The sequence below is a fragment of the Oreochromis aureus genome, linkage group 19 (genome assembly GCF_013358895.1).
Source record: "Oreochromis aureus strain Israel breed Guangdong linkage group 19, ZZ_aureus, whole genome shotgun sequence".
In the NCBI taxonomy this organism is placed as follows: domain Eukaryota; kingdom Metazoa; phylum Chordata; class Actinopteri; order Cichliformes; family Cichlidae; genus Oreochromis; species Oreochromis aureus.
In genome coordinates, this window is record NC_052960.1 from 21,377,257 (window position 1) to 21,396,751 (window position 19,495).

Below are 19,495 nucleotides of genomic sequence, written 5' to 3' on the forward strand. Positions count from 1 at the left end.
CATAAAAGAAGAATGCATACACATCTGTAAAGACTGTGATGTAAGAAAAGCTGAGGCATCTCTGTCATGAAACCTACTATCTCCACTCCCTGTACGTAGTTCCCTTTAGTCAGCATGGCTGTGAGGGGAAGGTGCATGCCTGAACCTGAAAAGGGGGAGTTAAAAAACATCTTAGTTGGTGATTATTGTTTCCTTCTGTAATGCTTGTTTCGTGACAAGAGAATTTTTCGTGTTTATCAACGTCACTTGCAATGTGAATCATGCCCCTTGACTGAGTGAATTCGACTGGCATCAAAGCGCTATTAACTCCACATCAATCGATTTAAACACATGATCCCACAGAACCTCCCCCATTGGCCACAGACGGCAGGTATGAGTATAAAAGGTTTTGAAATCCAGTTATTATGTATTTGTCTGTTTTCATTTTAACTGTGAAGGTTTAATCTAATTAATTATCTATAATCTTTTAAAAAAAAAGATTTGTACTTGTTTATGTGTGTGTGTGTGTGTGTGTGTGTGTGTGTGTATGTGTGAGAGAGAGAGAGAGAGGCTATTTTAAATGTGAAAATTAACACACTGGTCCATTGTTCTCACTCACACACCCAGGATTACTCAGGTCTAAATGCTTTCTGCTTCCTGCACACCGGAATATCCTCCCTTTGAATAGATGACTACATGCATGCCATCTACAGATGACCAGCAGCTTGGGTTCATGTGTTAGTTTGAGCTCATGGGGCAGAGTGAAGTCATGAGAATATGTGTAAAGACCAGCTGGCTGCTTGTGATAAGATAGTGTATCTGCACCCTTTTTTGTGTCTCTGCTGTTATCAGACTGCTTGGTGATACCTTTACAACTTGCCCCCATGCATCTAAGTGCACTTCTGAAGCAAACTTCTCACTCTCTCTCTGTCTATCTTATCCCAGTGCTACTTGTAGAAATGTGCTGCTTGAGATAACACACACACACACACACATACTAATTTTGTATTACTTGAAAATACTGCCACTCTCTGAGTCTCCACCCAACGTTAAACAAACAGAAAAAGGATCCTGATGAAAGAAAATGGTAGACTTTTAAACACATGCCAGGTACTGTTCTTTGATAAGCTGCACTGTTTCGGACATGTGATAGATTTAGGTATATCTGCTGATTGCCATGCACTCCAAGTGAACGTGCAAATTTAGAAACATGAAAATGACGTTGGATGATAATAATAAGACACCGACATTCACACAGTACATCAAGTAGGCTATGTTGTTATTCTGGTAGTCAGTGGTCACTGGTGTAAATGATGTCATAGAGTGTCACATTCAAGGAAAAAAGAGTCAAATACCTTGGACCTGCAGCCGTTAACTCAATAGTTGAGCTGTGGACACCCCCTGGTGGATATATTGAGTCATCTGCTGTCCAGCTGAGAGGATGCTGTCCTTTTGCAGGTACTGGAAATTAGCCTCAGCATCTTTTGCACAAATACATCAATCACCATCCACGAGAAGACAGTACTTTCTGTACAAGCTCTTTTCTTCAAATCATAGATTCCCTTCAGCAGTGAGATTAATTGAACTTGGGTCTGACCACCAACCTCTGTAGTAACTGTTTTTGTTGAGGTTTTTTATGCTCATGACAAAAATTGAGCTGAACTCGTGATTATGGAGGGTCACGAGCACAAAAATTAATTTAACAACTAAATTGTTAAATAGTGAATTAAATGGGTCATTAATTAATTAAAAATGGAAATAGAGTACTAAATAATTTATCAAGTGGTTTAAATGATGATAATCTAATTTTAATCATTTATTTATATATTAAATTAATTAATCATTTCCCATTTTAATTAAATTAAAATAATAATAATAATAATTTTGGCACTCGTTGTTAAATAGTGAATTAAATGGGTCATTAATTAATTAAAAATGGAAATAGAGTACTAAATAATTTATCAAGTGGTTTAAATGATGATAATCTAATTTTAATCATTTATTTATATATTAAATTAATTAATCATTTCCCATTTTAATTAAATTAAAATAATAATAATAATAATTTTGGCACTCGTTGCCCTCCATACTCTGTCATCCTTGTTTTAAAATGCTGAAAATATGTAAGCACGACCCATTGTGGAGTTACCTTCATTTGTCATGGGAAACAAAAACATTGTTTAATCCCAGAGAGCGTCACTAAAGTCAGAAATAAAATTTTAAAAATCATCGGTTTGTTGCTTTACGCAAAGTTTCCGATAGCCGTAAATGTTATTAAAAAACTGTGTTAGTTGTTTTTTTTCTAGTGATTTTTTTATGGAGTCAAGGCGCTCGAATAATTAAGTAACGAAGAGCTCATGAACGCAACATTCTCGGCCAGCGCGCTAATCGCAAGCAGCTAACAGCCTAGCCGCTAACCATTGATTGGGAACAAGGATATCTCCAAGTCAACAAGTACACTGTTATATTCACTTGAAACAGCTCGTAAATGATTTAAAATGGTTGTGGATGATGTAAAACTACTGACTCACCTTAAGGGAGAGAGAATCAAATTGACCCTCAAGACTTCATCGTTCTTCGGGGTCGTGAAACGTATTTTCCCCAACAAAGCTTTGATTTTGGCGGACGGTTAGACGTTTTTAATTAATGTTGTACTTTATTTATGAATTATTTCTGTAATATAAGAGAGTAAAACTGTTAAAGACTTTATATTAGTGTCTTGGAAAGATAGTTGTGGTTTCTGGTTTGTTGCAGTTGTCAGCGGTGATGGCTGTAGTTTTCCCGGAACAAAACTTTTCTTTGGCCATGAGATTCTGAATGGTGAGTTCACTCATGAAAAGTAATACCTGAACAGGTTTGTACCAAGCTGCACAGTATTCTTTCATTGTCCATTCTGATATCTGGCTTGACTTTTTATATAATTAATTCAACAGTGGAATTTACCAGTGATGGGAACGGTGACCGTGAGTAAGTAAGACATGCATGAGGTGCCACTTTTGGTGAGAATGCCTTTTGCCCTGGCTTGTAATAAATTTCAATGTACAAAATTGTGCACAGAAATATTCACCATCACAAACCTGAGGACCACTTGGATGTAGCAAAGTTTCAGCCATACAGGAAGATAGGCATATTGGGTGAGTTCATTTATTCCAGTACAGCTATGATGAACCAGTTACAGGAGGGGTGTCAAACCTAAGGCCCGGGGTCCTGAATGGGCCTGGGAAAACTTTGGAAAATATGAAGGAGGCCTGTATGCTAATGGTCATTTATACTACACTAAAGTAATTAAGTAATAGATGAACACCTAAATTACATGTTTGTTTGTTTTTTCACAATAAATTATTAAAAACTTTAAATTTTATAATTACAGGAATATCTGGTACCAAATTTTTTTCCCTGTAATTTTACACAGTTGTTAAAACACAGTTGTTTATTTCTTACAAATTAAGCCCAAAGAGATGTCCTGACAGGATTGTTTTTCTTAACTACAACAGCATTTCTTTATTATGCAGAAAGAATTTGACGTGGTGTTGAAATTGCCCTTTTTTGCTCATATCGAGTCGTCTCAGGGACTACATGTGCCGTTTGTATTGACAGGAGGTCGTCCGGCCCACCAGTTAACATGCATTAGACGACCCTGAGCTACACATTTGTTTTGAACATCTCACTTTTGAGAGGATTTTCTTTTTCTTTTTGCAGATGATGACGAAGAGGAAGAAGAGTACATCAACTTTGTAGTCGTTGATGAGTTTCATGAGAAGTTTGGACCTGCTGTAAGTTGATTTGATGCTTGCTTTCTAAAGTGTAAATGACTCCGATGTCTTTGACCTATGTACTGTATCCAAATGTGTTAGATAATGCACATCAAGAAACAGCACGTGATCGGTGTGGGAGCTGAAGGAGTTGAGGTATTTAAGAATGGACGACTGTGTTGGCTGCAGGTGAGAAAGTTGTCGGTCTTTTGGTTTTTTGTTCCTACTCCATCATGAGAAAAGTAAAAGGAAAATAACTTAAACCTAATTCGTCTAGATTGCCACTAAAAACAAAGTATACCTATTTGATGTCCTGTTACTTGGAGCCCGGGCTTTTAAGAATGGCCTCGCCGTGATCCTGGAGAGCAAGCACATTTTAAAGGTGACAAATAACTGCATTAGAAGCTCTCTTAAAATTATGGCAGTGATTATGATTACCGTAGCATATTGGTTTGACATTTGTTGCAGGTCATCCATGACTGCAGAGCCATTGCTGGATGTCTGATCGCTCAGTTTGGAGTAAAGCTGGCAAACGTCTTTGACACTCAGGTATGTGCGCAGTATGCACATTATTGTTAATCTTTAGATTATTCTCTAAATTATCCATATTGTTCTTTTCATTTTATGTGTCTCTGTTTTGTCTGTTTGCTTGAAATAATTTTTTCTTGTCCTCTTTGAATGTTTTAGGTGGCAGATGTCATGTGCTTCTACTCAGAGACGGGAGGTTTCCTTCCTGACAGAGTCAGTACTCTCCATGAGGTGTTAAGTCTCCATCTGAGGGCACCCCCCTCTCAGCTTTCATCTCTTCAGATTAAGTCACAGTTCACTAAGGTATAGCACACAGACCTATCCAGGGTATTTTTTTTCTTGTGCTGTATAGGTATGTGGTGCTATAACAGGTTTATGGTTTTACAGGAAGAAAGCGAGATGTGGCACATGCGGCCTTGTCCGTTACCCCTGCTGAAGGTGATGGCTCTATCAGTGATCCACCTACAGCCGCTCAGACTGGTCCTGATGGACACGCTCATGAGAGACTACATGGCTCTGGTTGATTCCTACCTCAGCAGCAGCCATTACCAGCCTGATGAACTGGCGCATGTTGGCATGGTGGGTATTTAAGAAACAATTAGCTGTTGTCAAAGAAATAATCCATTTCAGTTTTTTGTTCCAGTTAAAAGTCGGTCAACGTGATAGATATACGGGATTTAATCAACACTGTCATCAGTCTGTTAAAGTGACAGCTTTCTGTCGTTCACGCGTGGGACAGGTTTACGTTATCCTTCACTGCTTCATTCACACACACCCACATCAGTAACACACAGAAAGACATTTATGCATGTTATGTACAGTATTTTCATATCTGGTAAAAATGTATGGCATTGATTCTAGTGAGATGTAACTGCACATCTGCATGTTTGGTTCTTTCCTCCATCATCAGTAAAACACAGAGTATGGGCTTGTCTCTTAGACAAGTTTCTCTCCAGTGAATCTTTTGCAGTCCTTCTTTTTAACTGTTAAGATGGCCAGAATTCACAAAGTGGATTTTACATTTTATTCAGCATGATTCGAAAGTAGCGAGTGAGCCAATAAAGTCATCGGTAAAGTGTTTGGTGAGCTCACAGAGCAAGATCCGAGGGCTGTTTTCCTATAGAGTTCTATACAACCGGAAGAATTTTCAAACACAGAACCCACATCCATCTTTTAAAGTGTCAGTGCTGCCCTCTGCCCTTGTACAAGATGTCTGAGAGAGATTTCTCTTCTGGATTGGGAATAATAAGGAAAGAGATGATAGCTGAGGTAAGAAACAGGGTCTATGAGATATGATGCAATTCTCAGATGATTTTTAAACTGTGCAATTCACAAAAGCACATGAGATAAATGCAGCCTACTCGGTTCTGTCTACATATTAATGATCTGCACTCATGCAGACTTGTGCAGCATTAAATAAATGTTAATGAAGACCAACGTGGTAAGGTTGTCCTTACCAGTTATTGGTAAGTCAACAAGTCATTGTCATAACTTTTCATTTAATTGTTTTTACAGTACCCTGCTTTGCATGCAAAATGGCTTTAAACAGCTAATATAACATTATGTGAAAAAGTTAAAAATAAATGCCAAAAATAAACATTTTGCTTTTCCTTTTATCAGCTCTAATTTGTTGCAGCATTTCAGATTGAAATATAACATCCACAGATCACAGCAGGCTAATTGGGTGTCTGTAAAGGTCTTAAATCTGGCATTTTCTTTACTCAGTACTACAATACTATGTGTATTGAATTGACATGTGAGGTTTGCAGAAGCTTAAAGGTTAGCAGTAACCGTCCCAATCAACTGTTTGTATCCACAGGAAAGTGTGTTGGAGTTGCCCAGAGACCTGAGGCAGCTGGAGGTAATGCGTCGCGAAAGGCACGAGTGGGCTTCCGGTCACTATCCACTCACAGAGCAGGGTCTGCTGGCTCGCTTTAGCCCCAAACCTCAGTCTTCATCCCAGGCCTCACCTGCTGTAGAAGAAGAAGACCAAAGGAAAAACCATACAGATGTGTCTGAACCTGCAAGTGTAGAATCTCCTTCACCATCACCACAGGAGCTTCTTGTTAACCAGTCTGCATTTAGCCCTTTGAGGGTCACCAGTGGGCCTGCTGTGGATGTTCAGGATCCTGCTCCTGCCACTGTGTCAGACCTCACCAATAAAGAGTCCATCAACAGTTCTCTGTCAGCAGGTATGGGCAGAGGGGACGCAGGAGTACGAATGGATCTGATGGGAAGAGGAAGGCTCTTTGGGAAAGAGCAGCCATCCAACGCCACTTTTCCTTTCATAGGAAGAGGAAGAGGCTTTCTTCTCCACTTACCACCCACTCAGATCCCCGTTGAGAGTGCTGGGGACTTCAAACGTCAGCGTAGTGTGAAAGCGACTCCTTTCCAGGATAAAATGCCAGAGCCTGGCCTCAATGAAAGTAACCCACCTAAAGATGTTTGTGGTTTGAGTGGAGAAGAATTTACATTAAGTCGCCAGCCCATCTCATCTTCACTGAGCCAATCATTCAGATATTAAAGTAGTCATCACAAAGCCTTTATGGAAAAGTTACAAATGTTTACTCTTTTACACCTTGTAATTCCTTAGCATGACCAGTAGGTGGCAGTAAATGTTCTTTTTTTGTTTGTTTGTTTTGTTTTGCAAAGATTTGTTTGACATTTGACATTTATGTTTCTGGAAAATAAAAAATATACAGGAGTTCTTATTGTATATTACCACTAAATGTTTCATCTTGTGTTTTAAGTGGTAGTTGACTGCATTCTTACCCACACAATCAAATTAAAAATAAACTTTGAGCTCAGATGTTTGGATAAATAAGCAAAATTCCAAGTGTTGATTATTTTTTATCGCACACATTATGCTCTGATAGTATGTCACAATATGTCAAAGTGACAAGAAATGATGGGTTTGGCTGGTGGAACACCAAGTACACCCAGACAACTCCACAACCTCATTAATGTGCTAAACTTAGCGTGATTGATTGCCTGTACAGCGTGTGTTGCAGTTAATTGATTGTGAAATGCAGAAACAGGCACTGATGGATCTGCTGTTAATTGAGCAAAAACATTGCTGGCTGACACTTCTTTTGATTACTGATGATAATAAAAGGGGGGAAAACATTAGACTTGGTGCAGAGGGAACACAGAGAGGGATACAGATTCTCTGTAGCTTCAGTCATTGCTGTTTTAGATGTACTTGATCACAGGTGGTCAGCACCTGCCATATTTTGTAATAACAGAAAAAAAGATGATGTTATCCTGTTAATTTGCTGCTTGACATGCCTTGCAGATTTTGCGCAGCCATTTTTGCCAGAGATCAAAACAAGCCATGGACACAACAGCAGGGCATTTCTGCCCCCCATTAATCACATCTTATTGCTATGGTTATCTACATGCAGAGGCTTGGGCCCTTTCCAAAGCTTTCTAATTGAAAGCATGAAACAGATAATGTAGGATTTTAATTAACTGGGAGGCAGCCTGACACAAAGCCCTGCTTCTCTCTTAGCAACCAGCACCTCCTCAGCTTTTGCTGAGCACAAGCAGGGTGGATCGTACCCGTATGCCTCTTTCAGCCCTCTGAAACGCTCCTGTTACTCGGTCTGTGTACGCGAGGTTTCAGCAAGGAACAAATGGGTTATCGCATCATCTTAATACCGATTTTATCTTTGAGCCGCTGCTCTTAAATCCCATCCCACAGCGAGAGAGGATTCATTCCACATAATGTGACTGGAGCTTGCTCCCCTCTATATTTATCTGCGTCAATCAGCAGTGAAGTTGTGGAGGGGTTGTAGTTTGTCGAGGGGGGGTGATACAGGTCTCCGAGGGGCCATGGAGGACAGGCTCCTGTCATTGACCACCAGATTGGAGCTCTTATTTTAGAGGACCTTGCATTTCCTCTCCGTCACAATAATGCCTTATGTGCAGCACTTCCTGTTTCTCAGGCCTCTGAGGAAGGAACTGCGCGCTTGTCACACGGTAGTCACCGTTTCCTCCCTCCCCCTCAGCCTCCCCTCCCCTCCACCCACAAACTTCAGACAGTGTTATGTCCTTCGGAGAGGAAAGATGACTGCACCTTCAGCATCACAGCAGGATGCGGGCGAGCTAATTTTAGACTTAAAGTCGGAAAGGTAGTGCACAGACATAAACACAAACTTTAGGATGTCCAGATGTGTTGATTTTGCATCCGAAAATGGAGGTCTCAACCGCGCAAGACCATTTATTGTTTTGACTGAGCAGTACGAGCCACGAGGCCTGAAGGTGTAATGGAAATGGGTCACTCACTGAACAATGATGAGCACTTTAAAAGTCACACTTTTACAAACTGCATACATTATTCAAAGACGGCAAGGAAGCCACCCAGACACGTGCCGAGCTGCATTATTGATCACCAGAGCTTCAGGCGCTGTTGTGAGAGTACCAGAAACAAAGGTGTTTGTCCTCCTTCCCACCCCACCAGCTTACAACTCTGAAAATGACACGACCTAGACAGAACCTTCCCTCCTCCTGATCGGGTTCAGGCTCGAGGATTTGTTCATAATTAATAGGCCCTTGTTAATTATTAAAAGTGAAGGGACAGTTTAATGAAAACCTTTGCTGTTGTAACACGTCATTAAAATTGATCATCATGTTTGCTGACTAAGTGCTCACTCAGATCATGGTAGATATAGCTCAGCGCTGAAAAAGAAGGAAAGCTAATCAGAGTTTGGACCAGTGGCTCATCAGTAATCAGATTGTTTGTGAGCTGTTTAAATTTTTCCTCTTGGCTTAATCCTGCTGCTGCTTTCCTCTGGGACTTTGTTTAGCCTGGGGTGGCAGACTTGGCCAGAAGCGACTTGTTTGATTGGCTTGTTGAAACAACACAATCAGCTGGTCTTACCTGAGTAGTTGCGCTACAAAGAACGAGACTGATGAGCAGCATTCAGCAGTTCTGACTGCGCCACGACAGGTTGTGTAGACACGTGTCAACAGAATAATATGATTTTCATTATTAATGTAACCACATGTAATCCCTTTGTATTTATAGGCAGGGAGGCATACAATCAGATATCAGGTTCCACTGTGCCACTAACCGCATCCCTGCAGCCAGTCTTCCATCTGTTAGGAAAAACCTATTGAATCGTGCTCCGCTCCCCCACCCCCTACAGCCCCCCCCTCCTCTCCCTTTCTTTTTCTCACGTTACAGGCAACCCTCCTTTACTCTCCCCAGGTCATATTCAACGGGACAATTAATATTTAACGTGAGAAAGGCCGACCTATCCAGATGGCCTCTCGAGTACAGGCGAAAATGAGAACAAAACACAGCATCAATATTTCAGCCGGCCTCACTAGTGGCATGCACGTATCCCCGCAGTCAGGAAGCTTTGCTCAGGAAGACCCCCTTCAATAAGCACACATTCATTCAAACGCACACATACACAGATGCAGGCACACAATACGCATCTTTATGAACTGCTGCGCCATGTTTACTCAGGCGGCGTGGCGCATCGGGACCTGGGAGGGCCCCTCCAAAGGAATCAGCCATATTGTGACCTTCAGCTGGGATAGACGTGCACAGACAGGAGATGAGTGACAGGTGACGGAGCAGATGATAAAGGCCAGGATTTAGGAATGTCAGCCTTCATTTGGCTGGAAACTACACTTGAATTAGTCCAGCACTTTGGTCCAGTCTAATATATTGGGGCAGCTATGACATAACAACGCTTCATATAGGGAGGAAGAGGATGAATTTTATTAACTTTGGTGCGAATGTAGCTCTTTGTTTTGGATGAAATATGATGGAATTAGCTAGATTAATTCCTGTACTTTCTGTTTTTTTCTTACCCAAAGTACTCTATTCATTCTCTGTAATAAAAGCCTTCCAACTACAATCAGCCCAAAGGACCCAGGACACAGCAGGATTTAACTACAGAAGCTCTCCATCACATCAGAAGACCAGCTGAATGTTTCCGCATTTTGGCCGTCGCTTAACCCACCGCAGAGCAACTGGCCTGGCCACAGCCCCTGAGGCTCCGTAGGTGCACCTTCACTCGCAGGAGATAATGACAAAACGAGCGGGATGTTAATGATTTGTGCAATGAATGTCGACATGTGTCAAAGACAAGCATGCAAATGACTCATGCAAGACCCCCCTTCTACCCCCCTACCCGAGCTTCTGATGCTGAGCAGCTTTGCTGTTTTTATATCGTGTTGAATAATAAATTATAGCAATTATGGAAACATTTAGAAATAAATAATAGCTGCGATGGGTCTTTTCTTTTCCTGTGTTATTGGCTTTGAGAGGAGAGTTGACGATAAAAAACAAAGATGTTGTCAAGGTGGAGTTATTAAAATATTGGCCACCCCCTTTATGTAAGAAAGTCTTTGATTCAAAAGATGAGCTATTAGCAGTTGGCAAGTTTGTCATAATTAAAACTTGCATTGTGTATTGTGGGTGTGTGCACACAGATGACGGGGTGATTGTAGCCACGGGAAGGGCCTGGAGAAAGAAGAAACTGCGGCGGGGAGGGGAGGGCTCCCTGTGGCTGGCTGAATTAGTGCTCGATGGGTTTGGCCTGGCAGCTGCTCTCGGGGCCTGGCATGCTGACAACCTAGCACTGTGGCGTTGTGTTGTCATGGCCAGCCAGCACACAGTAAGGGAGGTGCCAACGCCAGGCACACCAACGCCATCACCATTGCGGGGCTTTGTCTTCCAAGCAGCTTGCCATACTTGTTTTACTTATTATGGCAATATCATTGGATTAGTATGAGATTAAGCCGGGTAATGAAAAAGGGCAAGTTGCATTCATGTCATCGGGGAAAACGTAAATGCCACCCTAAGCTGGTTATGACATTTGGCCGTAATGAAAAACGTGATCGTTGTGTGTTTTAAACAGCTGTTGGTTCAAAAACCGGCCTGCTGTTGCTTTGATTTGTCCAAAGAAGAGGCTGACGTAAAGTAAATGCCCATATGATTCACCTAAGATGAATTCCATTTAGTCTTCTTTGTCAAGATGTGCTCAAAAAACACAAAACATAACAAGGTTGTACATTTAATGTGATACATAAAGCTGTGGGAGCTTGCCTTTAGCTCCACTGACACTGGAAACACTCATCAGTAATGTCAGTTTCACAGTTTCACAAGTCCAAGCCTGAGAGGATGATGGAGAAATTTTATGATAAAGGTTGCAATCATCTTTATCCTTCCTGACATTAGACAGCAAGTTAATAGCCATTTGACAGAGATTCACTGCAAAATAGTGACGTACTGAAAGTATCTTCATGTATCTCCTTCAGGCTGTTAAAGGCCTTCATTGACTTTGACCACCCTTGTATATTAAACCTGTCCCGCTTCTGGGATTTGGGCAGATTCTGGGCCTGGTTTGCCAGAGCCGGCTGGGCCCATTTTGGCCCAGATGCCACGGCTTCTATCCAGGCATGGCACTGGGATATCTGTGGGGCCCAAGCACACCAGCTGCTATCTCTGTGTCACAGACAGCTGTATCTGAATATTCATACAAAGTGTAGATTAATGTGTATTTGTTTGGCCCCCTGTGGTGTGCCTTCAAACAGACCCAATTGAGAAACCACTCAAAGAAGTCATAGCAATAACGCCTGCCACAGCGCAGATGAAAAACCTCAACATTCCTGTAACCTGCGCATGAAAGGATGGATAGAGAGGTTGATGGTTGGTGCATGCAGCAACAAAACACTGCAGTTTCTATCATTCTGTACCAATCTCATTGACTTAAGCTGTCGTGGCATGTTTGCTTACTAACTATTAGTAAGTATGTTTTGTCCTCATGTCTGATTACGAGAGGATGGGAGACCAGCTGCCCATTCTTATTTTCTTTTAAGAGAAGCTACTCCTGTGGCTGTCACGCCTGAGCTTGTGTTGCTCCAACTTTTCCTTTTGGCTCAAGCCATTCATGTCAAGCCAATAGGAGATGCGTAGGAAAGGACCTTGCATTCACATTCTAAGCAGCGGCCACCTTACCCAGTAGCGGCTCAATCAACCTTGGCCTTCAGTGAGACGTGCTTTGAAGAGAGCGTTTCGGTGGGTGTTTGGTCAAATATGCTGCTGGCTAAGGCCAAATAGAACTGATGAATGTGCACTGGTGAAGGTTTTGAGGGGGAAGTTCTATAAAACGAGCAGATGGGCTTTACTTCCCCGCCTGAATAAGTGGAGTGAACCAGTGTGCACACAGGGGAAGATTTGTGGGTAAACTGTTTTACCTCCCCTCTCTTTGTTTTGTAATGAGAGAGTCGAAATGGTTGCTAACTGCTGACAGACAATGGCTCGCCCCTAATGAGAGCAAAGTGTTTCGGAGCCGCTGGTATAATGAGGATGAAGTGGTGCGGCTAATTATTGCAACCATCTGAAGCTATCACAGCCTGTATTTTATTATTTCCTATAAAACTATATCATTATACTGACCAATATGTTTTAATTCTCTAAAATCGAAATTTAAAAACACCCACTCTAATATATTTTGACCATAATCAGGAAATACGTGCACGAGTGTGATTGTGAAACAGAAAGGAGTATCTTATCTCTATTGTAAGCAGCCTACTGTATGTTAATCCATCACGAGATAGCGAAAACAGGTTACTGGGTGTGCAGTTTATTTCCTCACGCAGGTGTGTTACAGCTCTTATCTGCTGTCTGGCTCTTTGTTGACCCTGAGAGTTTGCAAGGCTCAAACAATAACACCGGTCGTAAAAAACCACAGATAGCAACAAAGCTTTGACTTTTACTAGAGAGGACCTCCTAGGCAGCCATATCTATCTAGTGGGTGCTGTGGTAATTTATGGAAGGAAGTGGTGTGTGTGTTCCTCTTCTATTTTAACCAGCGTCCTTCCTTCTTTCACACTTGGGTGTTCTGGTTGTCTATGGGCAACCAAAATGAATAGTAAGCTAAGAAAAAAGGGTCATAATTATTAAAAGGAAAAAAAATCCCTTTTACTCTGCCAAAGTTCTGATCTCAGCCAGTTATTATCATACTAGTTTGTTGTCCAGAAAAACAACCAACTTTATTTTGTTTTCAATCTGTGATTCATTACACCATTCCACGGTAATGATCTCTGATAATGAGCTTGATTTGGCTTCTGGAACAAGATGAACTCTTGGTTGATTACAGGGTGGGTTATGAGCAGAGTGCAAGTGATTGCAGTACTAAAGCACAGGCAAAGTCAATCCCAATCTGCAAGGTGATTGCCCTTGCATTGTTGGTGCAACACAAACAGCATATTATTCATAAGCAAAAAAGGCAGTCTGACTTAAATCATTGGATAGTGATATGTATGTAGGCGATACTGTCTTTATACAGGTTAGCCTTTATGGCCTTTAATTACTTTCAATGCTTCTTTAAATGGATTGCAAAAAACTGTAATTCCTTAATTTAAATCTACCCGCAAAATCTATAATTCTCTGCATTTTACCTGCAGCGTGCACACTTTGAGGGTAAAAGTTTTTCAGACACTAGCAGTGCTCACATGAACATTCAGCGAGGCAGAAAAAACACTGTTCTCTTTCAAACAAAATTATAGAACTAGTTCGAGTTGATTTCCTCCATGAGAAGTTAGGGCTTTCTAGACTCTAGGGGTCAATTTTCTCATTTTCCCTTACGTAGATAAAATATTTTATATTGTGTAAATAAAGATAAGGTCCACATGCTATTTAATCTTTTGAAATTTATGGTTGCAGAGTGTGGGTGTAACAGAATTCACAGAGCCCTAAAAGGAGAAATTGATGCAGAGGCTTACAGTTTCCCATCAAGCTTGTGCCTTTGCTCTCTGTGGCACTGGGGCCAGAGCACTTTCCTGTCATTATGAGGGCTCCAGAGGAAAAAGAGAAGCAAAATGGTTTCCAGGTTTTACTTTAATGTGAAAAAGGAAGGTCGATGATGGGGATGGGTGGGGGTTGTGGGGGGGCTGCTTGGTCACAGGTAGTGGTATCGGTTGTAGCTGTGGGGAGGCCAGAATGAAAGAGAAGGCAATATGGGTCACACGGTGACTGGACGCAGAAGCAAATCGTCTGTAGTCCAGGTCATACATGCTTTTAAATACAGTAAATACACACACATGGTTCAGCAAAAACTGAGGGCCTTGCATGCCCATTGTAGTTTAGAATAGCTGAACATATTTCACTTCTCAGATTATCACTCACGTATCAGTCTTTCAGTTATTATTCTTGGGCTGTCAGCCAGAAGCAGCCATTAGAACAATGCACATTGTGATGTCTGACGGCGACATAACCTCACAATTCTATGAGTTATACCAGGGGATGATACCCATATTGTGGGGGGAAGTGGGTGTAGATTAGGAAGGAAAATGACACAATTTCCAATTTGAATTGTGTCACAGACAAAACTACAGCAGGAGTCCCAAGTATCACCATAGTGTTGTATCAGCAACACTATGTTGTCTGTGGGGTTTTCTTAAACATTTTTTTATTGTACATGATGATGGCAAATTTCTTTAAAAGATGATTAGATAGTGTAGAAAACTGGATGTTTTTTTTTTTTTTTAATGATAGCCATTTAAACTTCAGTTCAGGATACTCAACAAGGTAGGTAGGTTCTCATAATGTCCCTCAGCCCCAGGGGACATACTATTATTGTCTCAGGGGAGCCATGTTGTCTACAGAAGGCCTCCTTCCCCTTTGTGCCCTGATACCAGCAGCAACATAGACTCAGGAGCCACTCTCTCCAACAGGACAAACAGGAACCAGCCCTGTATGTGGCCCTGTTGTTTTATGCAAGGACTATTTCCTGTGGCTTGAAAACTAGAAGCCAATGATGCCACCCTCACTAACTTCTGATGCACAACATGTAGAACTTTCTCTGTTTTAACTTTGGAATTATCCTTTCTTTGAGATAGATAGATAACAAGATCTATACCACTATCATGTCAGTTTAGCTCTTTCCCCCATAAAGATTACATTTGACGACTTCACCAGTACCCTTAGTGACCGGTTTTGACACCTCATTATATACCAATAAAGTTTGATGACCATTAGAATGGTTTAAGGGTTTTTCCAAGGTTGCTGCATATGCTCACATATCCTCACTAACTTCTGATGAACATCCAGTCCTATTATTCTAATGAGCAGGTTCTAAAAATATGACAGAACCACTAAGTTTGGAAAAGAGCTTCAGCTGTTCCTCTTAGAGTGCTTTGAAGGGGGTAAAGAGTTGAAGCTTCAGCCAGGTGATGGCAATTTGGCATGATGACTTAAAACAGTAAGGCTGTCTCTTTCTAAATTTGCCTCCAGGCACCTCTAATATTCATCATTTTACATGTTTTCCTGTACCTTACTTGTTTAACCCATCGCCTGTACTTGCACAACCCAGATTTATAGAATATACCATGTTTTAGAGTCAGGCTCTGTTTTCTGTCTTTGTCCTAAGTTGAGGCAAGTATGATATTTACTATAAAAAACATACACTGACAAGCTTTAACGTTAATAACCACTGGCAGTTAAATTGAAGAACACTGCTCATGGCATTATAACGCACTGTTATACAGGAAAACTTTTGATTGTGGCATTCGCTTGGTTTTAAATTCCACCCACATGTTTTTCCCGGCAGCACAGTTTATCCCATCCACAACTTTAAAAAAAACTAACCAATAATGCCCGAAAGAAGGAAAAAAATCTCCAAGTTCATCTGGCATCCAAACTCCCTAGATTCCAATGTGATCAAGTGTCTGCGTAGATGCCCCACCCAACAACCCACAAAACCCAAATGATCTGCTGCCAATGTCCTAGACACCACAAACATCCCCAATCTGCTGCCAATGTCCAGACACCACAGATATCCCCAGAGTTCGATTGTCCATTCCTTAATGGGTCAAAGCTAGTCTGATATCAGGCTGCGGCCTGCTGTTACACGCCGCTGGGTGGCACGGTGATGCAATGGTTAGCAGTATCAAATCCCAGATGACGGTTCCTAGTTCTTCCTGTGGTTTCCCCCAACAATCTAATGCCTAGGATGCTATGAAAGCTGGTGATTCTGAAGTGGACGTAGGCCTGGCTGAAAGGTAGAAAGTTTGTAAGCATATTTTTTCCATAATGGCTTCTCTTGACTGGCTTCTTGTTAAATTTAGAATCAAGTTTAAAATAATTTTCTCACATAAAAGATCATAAAAATTCAGGCCCATTCTTATCATAAAGACGTCATACTACCATATGAACCCAAAGAGCACTTTGCTCTCAGGCTGCTTGTGGTTTCTAGGGTATTTAAAAGCAGAATGGGAGGCAGAGCCTTCAGCTTTCAGGCCCCTCTTCTGTGCAACTAGCTCCCAGATTGGATTTGGGAGACAGACATCCTCTATATTTTTAAAATTAAGCTTAAAACTGCCCTTTTTGGTAAAGTTAGGGCTGGATCAGGTGATCCTGAACCCTTCCTTAGCTTTGTTCCAATAGGCCTAGGCTGCTGAGTGTCTCTTCTTAACTCAATACACCAATCTACATTTAATCATTAGTTGTTGTAAAACTCTGGCTGTCTTCCACAGCATTTCTTTTGTCCTGTCTTCCTTTCCTCACCCTCAAGCAGGCGCAGAAGATGGCCTCCCCTCCCTGATTGGTTCCCCTCCCTGATTGGCTGCTCAGTTCTGCCAGTTTCTTCCTGTTAAAAGGACGTTTTTCCTTCCCACTGTTGCTGGGAGTCATTTGATTGTTGGTGATTTCTCTGTATTATTTCAGGTTTTTTGCCCTGCATTATAAAGCACCTTGTGATTTGCTAGTATATAAATAGATATATAAATAGGGAATTTACACAGAATTTAGCACGTAGCTTTAATGTTGTAGCTGATTAGTTTAAAGGTTTTGTTTTTTCTAAGAAAATATATGAACATATTCTAAAATAATATATTAAACTATTCTTTTAACCCATAAAAAACAGCACCTTAAATCTTTTGTTGATTTTTTTTCCTTTACTCTTTCAGTGCCTTACATTTTATTCTCTGTCCAGATTTTGCATCTGCAGTCCTTCTGATATCTGGCCAGATTTGAGACTTAAAAACCCTCCACCTCCCATGCGTGGGATGCCCAAAGAGCACCGAGCCAAATCAGCAATCCTGTTCAATTTGAATCCGTTTGTCTCTCCGGCAGACACACCTGCTGCAAAAGGAGAGGGAATGGAGCCAATCGATGTTTGCTTGCAGCGTTGTCCAGCATCACACAAAACACTGGTCACTTTAAAGTTGTCATCCTGCCATCTTCTCCTGCAGAACACAGAGTGCCATGGAAACCGCTATTAAAGGAGATTGATGATGGGTCAAAATAGGCCTGGCGTAGGAGAGCAGAGGGTGGCTATCTTCTCTTTTGGGTCTCGGTGGCAATAAGTATCTGAAATAGGTTATTCGATATTTCTTGATATTTTCTGTCTTTCCTAATGTGCTCTAATTCTGCAAATCAAATAGGACAATGTAAAAAAAATAAAAAGGTTTTAAAGACAGTTTAGATAAAGTAAAGATATGGCCAAAAAACCCTAAATCCTAAAGTAAATCAGAAAATAGCCAAAATATACTCTGCAAAATTTCGGTATGTCAATTGTTCTGCCGATGGGCTTCAGTTTGTAGTGTTTTTCGTGTCCCCAAGGATTAATGCATTCAGATAAGGAAATCGAAAGATGCAGAGCTAAACAAATGCACGCTCATTCCAAAAGAGGCGTGCGATATTTGTTCCTGTACAAAACTAGAAGCACTTCTGTGATATATTGTGACATAATTTAAAGCAAACACATTTAGCTTCGCTTAAACAATCAAAGTCGGAGAACAATCCTCTCCCTATATAAGGGAGGAACTTCCCTCTGCTTTCCTTGCAGGAATAATGTTATTTTACAGTGAGGGAAGTTGTTTTCCTACTGAATTGCAGTAATTTTTCGTGCTGCTGATGATTGCCAGGGTCTCTTTTCCCTCGCCTTGCAACATTTCCTTATCAAAGCAACTTTGTAAAACAGTTACTTGTTTGGCTTTAAATCAAAAAAGCCATGCGAGGGTCCACTAGCATCAAGTTTTGTGCTTAACTTAGTTGGTTCCCAGCATAGTTCAGCCTGGCATGAGGAGGGAGGGCGGGAGCGAGCCAGCTGCAAACTGGGCCTCATGTATGACCTAACCCCCACTGTCCAGGGGGGGCATAGTTTAGGGTGGGAGGTTCCCATGTCACAGCTCAGAGCATACTTTACAGCATGTTTTTATTTTTGCCACTCTGACTAGCTTCTTGACTCTTTAGAGACCTTTAATTCCTGGTCCCACTATGCTCGCTGTCAATCTCCGGATCCCGAGGGGTCCCTTTCTATCCATGGGAACATTGGTTGTGACAGCAGATTCCCCAGGGACACGGTACAGGGTACATCTTGACAGAATGACATAGTTTTGTCGCTCAAAATTTCTCTGCTGCTGTTTGAGGTCACGAGAGGCAATTTCATAGAGAGTCAACTATCAGAGATCCCGCAGCTCCCTCCCTTGTTCCCTCCATGAGACCTCAGAAGTAGAAGGATGTTTCACCCCCTTCCTCGAATTGGGCTTCGCTGTGGGACTTTGATGATATAGGTGAGAGCATGATTACGAGCCAGGATGTGCGTTAGACATCCTCTGATGTACAGGAATTCCCTCATTAAAGTGGGACATGTTGATAGTCAATTCAAAACAGCCTGCGGAATAAACAGGGGTGGCTCATCCAGCGATTTCAAATAAACACACTTTTTATTTATGCAACATGGAAACAGTGCTCAAATATATGTATATATTTTAATTATCCTTTGGATTAAGGAGGAAGGGGGATTTATTGTCCAACTATGCGCTGTACTTGACCTTGTGGTTTAAAGGGGTGAATATAAAAAGAAAAGAAAATAACATGAAACTGTAGTCTTTGGAGTGTAGTATAAAATGTTAAATACCTCCTCTCTCTGGGTGATGTTTTCTGAATAACCTGAATTGGAGCAATTCAAAAAAACCATTAACATATTTGCTCGCGTATGGTTCGATGCTGGGGTTCACATCAGGGCCCTTTTAATGGTGCTGTTGTTTTTTTCCCTTTCCTGGTCCCCCCCCCCATGTCTGACAAATCGTTTCCAGCTAATTTACGATGGTCAAACAGTGGGAGAACAATACCTCGTGGACGTAACACAGCGCAAGCTCTACCACATGTCCCAGAGAAGAGCTAGGTGCTTGCAGGAAACACTTGCTGAGATAACAAGATAGTAAGGAAAGCAGGGCCATGAAAGGCCATGTGGAGGACTGCAGAGAGA

General features: G+C 41.4%; 1 protein-coding gene across 1 annotated transcript; it reads left to right on the forward strand.

The window, feature by feature from the left end:
- The first annotated feature begins 2,120 nt into the window (after positions 1-2,120).
- exd1 (exonuclease 3'-5' domain containing 1) lies at positions 2,121-7,083 on the forward strand. The gene is made up of 11 exons (XM_031742412.2): positions 2,121-2,607; positions 2,734-2,799; positions 2,913-2,946; positions 3,037-3,113; positions 3,679-3,752; positions 3,834-3,920; positions 4,009-4,113; positions 4,200-4,280; positions 4,419-4,562; positions 4,647-4,838; positions 6,079-7,083. The coding sequence occupies exons 1-11, from the start codon at positions 2,478-2,480 to the stop codon at positions 6,781-6,783; spliced, it is 1,695 nt and encodes a 564-aa protein (XP_031598272.2). The 5' UTR covers positions 2,121-2,477; the 3' UTR covers positions 6,784-7,083.
- Positions 7,084-19,495: the final 12,412 nt, after the last annotated feature.

Excerpts from the sequence above, each read along its gene's own strand:
- exd1 (XM_031742412.2), top strand. The coding sequence starts at position 2,478 with ATGGTTGTGGATGATGTAAAACTACTGACTCACCTTAAGGGAGAGAGA. Across the intron at positions 4,114-4,199 it reads AGAGCAAGCACATTTTAAAG|GTCATCCATGACTGCAGAGC; the intron begins GTGACAAATAAC and ends CATTTGTTGCAG. Across the intron at positions 4,281-4,418 it reads CAAACGTCTTTGACACTCAG|GTGGCAGATGTCATGTGCTT; the intron begins GTATGTGCGCAG and ends TGAATGTTTTAG.